Below are 3865 nucleotides of genomic sequence, written 5' to 3'. Positions count from 1 at the left end.
TCTGGTTTTGAGGGATGCTCAGGAACCTGCACCCCCTTTGACTGCCCGAAGTCTGAATTAATTGATAAATAAGATAAAGGTGTAAGGCAGATGTAGTAAATATCACCTGCATTACAGTTGAAGCTGGTATTGGGGGATGCAGCTTATATATGCAGGCCCTAGCCCTCCTAAATATTGAACCACAGAGTCAGAAGGACTTAGGCACCCGGGCACCTACAATATTAAAAACTGCAGGCCTCTGGATTTGGGAATGGAGCCTGTACCACTAAGGTTTTTGCAAGGCCCAGGGCAGCTGAGAACACATGCTCTCTCCGACTGGCTGGCTTCCAAAAGCAAGAGGAGAGAAGGGGACAGGACTGTGCATGCCCGATTGCTCCTCCAAAATTGGCAGCCAGACTAGTCATTCCATCTCCCCCAGGACTAAGTGACTGAATGGTGGAGAGTAGCCAGAAGTGTTCCACTGACAGATATCCCTTCACATGAAAACACATGTCTGGGGTGGGGAGAAATTATTCACCTCCTAACCTTAAAATACAGACAAGGTGATTATAATAGCACGTGGTTTCCTGCAGGGAATCCCAGAGGTTAAATGTATCCCTTTTTTCTTGGTTTCAGATACATTGAGCATTACTTAAAGGAGTTCATAACATCTGCTAATAAGTACTTCATGGTTGGCCACAAAGTCATCTTTTACATTATGATGGACGACCTCTCCAAGATGCCTTTGATCGAGCTGGGTCCTCTACGCTTCTTCAAAGTGTTTGAGATCAAGCCTGAGAAGAGGTGGCAGGACATCAGCATGATGCGCATGAAGACCATCGGAGAGCACATCACTGCCCACATCCAGCACGAGGTCGACTTCCTCTTCTGCATGGATGTTGACCAGGTCTTCCAAGACAATTTTGGGGTAGAGACCCTGGGCCAGTCGGTGGCTCAACTACAGGCCTGGTGGTACAACAAATATCCATACCAGTTTACCTATGAGAGGCGGAAAGAGTCAGCAGCATACATCCCATTCGGTGAGGGGGATTTTTATTACCACGCGGCCATTTTTGGAGGAACACCCATGCAGGTTCTGAACATCACCCAGGAGTGCTTTAAGGGAATCCTCCAGGACAAGAAAAATGACATAGAAGCTGAGTGGCATGATGAAAGTCACCTAAACAAGTATTTCCTTCTCCACAAACCCACTAAAATCTTGTCCCCAGAATACTGCTGGGATTATCACATAGGCCTGCCTTCAGATATTAAAATTGTCAAGCTATCTTGGCAGACAAAAGAGTATAATTTGGTTAGAAATAATATCTGACATCAAATTGTGCCAGTAGGCTTCTGAATTTGAGAGAGTATTATTCTGGCTACTTCCTCAGAAAAGTAACAATTTTAACTTTAAAAAGTACTAACAAAACACCAACACGGCAAATGTATATTCCTCCTTGTAACTTTGAGCCTTGTAATATGGGAGAATGAATCAATGGTAATCATATGTAAATTCCCAGTGATTTCTTATCTATTCTGGGTTTGGGAGAAATACTATCAGCTGAACCAAAAAAAATTGTCATAGGCATAAAATAAGCCAGAAACACTCTACAGGTGCCAGATAATGTACTGGAGAAAAGGGTGCTAACAGAAGGTTCGGCAACAAGATACTGTTGTGGGGGGGTTGTCCCCTTGATTTCAATGTCTTCCTGTTTTTGAGGGGGTCTAAAGCAACACAGAGTTGCTTCACAGCTGGAGAACTCTTAGTAAGGAGGCATCTACCCTGGCAACCCTCAAAGTCTTAAACAGCAGATTGCTTCAGGCTATCTATAGTCCATGTCCTTTTCTCATCAGGATGTTGTTTGGCTTCTGTGTGAAAGACTGGTGGAAATTCCCAGTGGACAGCATGGTGGTGAATTTCAGAGTTCCAGGGAATATGAATGAGCCAGTGGCTGCTCAGCATGAAGTGAAAACAAAGTTTCAACATGAGTTTGCAATGTGATATAGCAAAGAAGAGGAAAGAAAGTGGAAAGAAAGGGGCTCTTCACTGTGGGGCAGTGCCACCCTGGAGGGACACAGGGTCCAGTGTTGGTGCTTACATGCATCGTGGATCCAGGCGCTGAATGGGAGGCAGTGTGGATGATCTCCAGCCTCCTTGACCTCATGACTAACAGAGCAGCAGGAACTTGAGTAGAAGATGCTTCTTGTTTTGCCCAAGTTATATTCAGTCTACCAGACTCTGCAACTGGTGGCTTCCGATCCTTGGTAAAGGGCTGTGGATGGTGTCAGAGAAGGCAAAGGCCCGATGTGGATTTGAAGAGGCTTGCAGGGAGTTACATTTCCAGGACTTGGGCTTCATCTGAGGACAGTCATCAGCTGGCCCTACCACCCGCTCTAAGACTCGGGGTCCCTCAGCCCATCATGCCCCAACTTGAAGGGCTGAGATCAAGGAGTGGACCAGAGGAACAGCCTCCTACTAAGTAACCTCTCATTTCCCCCTGCTCCATCTGCACTATGGAAGTGTAACAACCAGACATACTTAACAAAACAGTAAATTGATTTTATAACAAGGGCAATGGGAGACCCAGTCCTCATGACTGAACAACTTAACATTCAATTCCCTTCTCTAAAAGAAGCTGTGAAATCCTGCATATTAGAGTGAAGCAAGTCAATGCACAGGAAGTTAGGAGGCAACATTTACATAGTCACATATACGCTCATGCATCACTTAAGGAGGGATTCGTTCTGAGAAATGCATCGTTGGGCAATTTCATCATTGTGCAAACATCAGAGAGTGCACTGACACAAACCTAGACGGCATAGCCTACTACACACTTAGGCTGTAAGCTCCAGCCATCATAATTGGCCATAACGTCATTAGGTGGTGCATGACTATTTATGTTTTGCTTGTGTTCCAGTTTAGGTCATTTGTTTCTACTTTCAAGCAATTTATTTGAAAAGCCCTTGCACTGGCTTGATGTACAAGGCGATGGGCTCCTTTGATAAAACAAAACCTGCATTTCATCTGCCCTTTCATTGTGTCTCCTACTCTTCAATCCTTGCCAAAAAAAAATCTCACATCTAACAAAACAAAACAAAACTCCTGGATTAGTGGGCTTTGAAAAAGAAAAAGGAGATAACATGTCAGTTAAGAATCTTGCTTCTCTATTACTCAAGTTGTCTTGGATCCAATCTGGAGGAGTGTGAGTTTAATGGTTTAAATCCTGAAACAAAGAAATGATCTATCCTGAAAGTTTAGAGAACAGAGCTGATGTTTACTTTTGAGGGAATTTCTTGATTTTTAAAAAATTCATTTAAATTTAAATCCCAATGGATGAATTCAAGATCTCATTAATAGTTGTTATAATATTTTTTTTAAATAAAAGTTCTGATTTACAATTGAATAAATTATTTTCTCAGTATATTCTGGTTTGGTCATGGATTGTGCATTTTCTCTCAAAGATGTTCAAAATTGTCAATTGTAGAATTTTAGGTTCTTAGACTCAGAAAAGCCCTCATGCCCTTCTGAAAATGTGTCCATTATTTCAGAGAAAGAAGGAACAGGCTTGAGATTCATTGCACAATTTTTAAAAGAGATGCTTTCCAAAGCAATGCACTGAAATAATTAACTGCCAGTGGAAGAACCTTTAGTGGAAGGAAATGGCTTACCTCTGAAGCCCAGGGTGGGGTACCAGGGCAGAAAAAAACAATACCATCACCATCTCTGGGGGTTATTAGTCCTGACCTCTGGGGAATATATCTGGCCAAGGGAAAAGGATGGATTTCTAGGAAGTCTAGGTAGGTATATTTATAATATAAAAATTAAAGGTGATCAGGCAGATGTAGTGAGATGCACTGAATATACAAGAGGTCATGATTCCCTCAT

The 3865-nt window shown here is 42.7% G+C and overlaps 1 protein-coding gene across 1 annotated transcript; it reads left to right on the top strand.

Annotated features, from left to right (window-relative positions):
• Positions 1 to 589: 589 nt before the first annotated feature.
• On the top strand, positions 590 to 3403 carry LOC103582241 (N-acetyllactosaminide alpha-1,3-galactosyltransferase-like). Its single transcript, XM_008563891.1, has one exon. It carries the CDS (start codon positions 590 to 592, stop codon positions 1307 to 1309), a length of 720 nt encoding a protein of 239 aa, XP_008562113.1. The 3' UTR covers positions 1310 to 3403.
• The last annotated feature ends 462 nt before the right edge of the window (positions 3404 to 3865 follow it).

This window comes from Galeopterus variegatus, unplaced genomic scaffold, assembly GCF_000696425.1.
Source record: "Galeopterus variegatus unplaced genomic scaffold, G_variegatus-3.0.2 Scaffold15355, whole genome shotgun sequence".
NCBI lineage: Eukaryota > Metazoa > Chordata > Mammalia > Dermoptera > Cynocephalidae > Galeopterus > Galeopterus variegatus.
This window is presented reverse-complemented; position numbering and strand designations above follow the sequence as displayed.

What these genes read in the sequence shown, in the direction of transcription:
- LOC103582241 (XM_008563891.1), top strand. Translation starts at nt 590, where the DNA reads ATGTATCCCTTTTTTCTTGGTTTCAGATACATTGAGCATTACTTAAAG.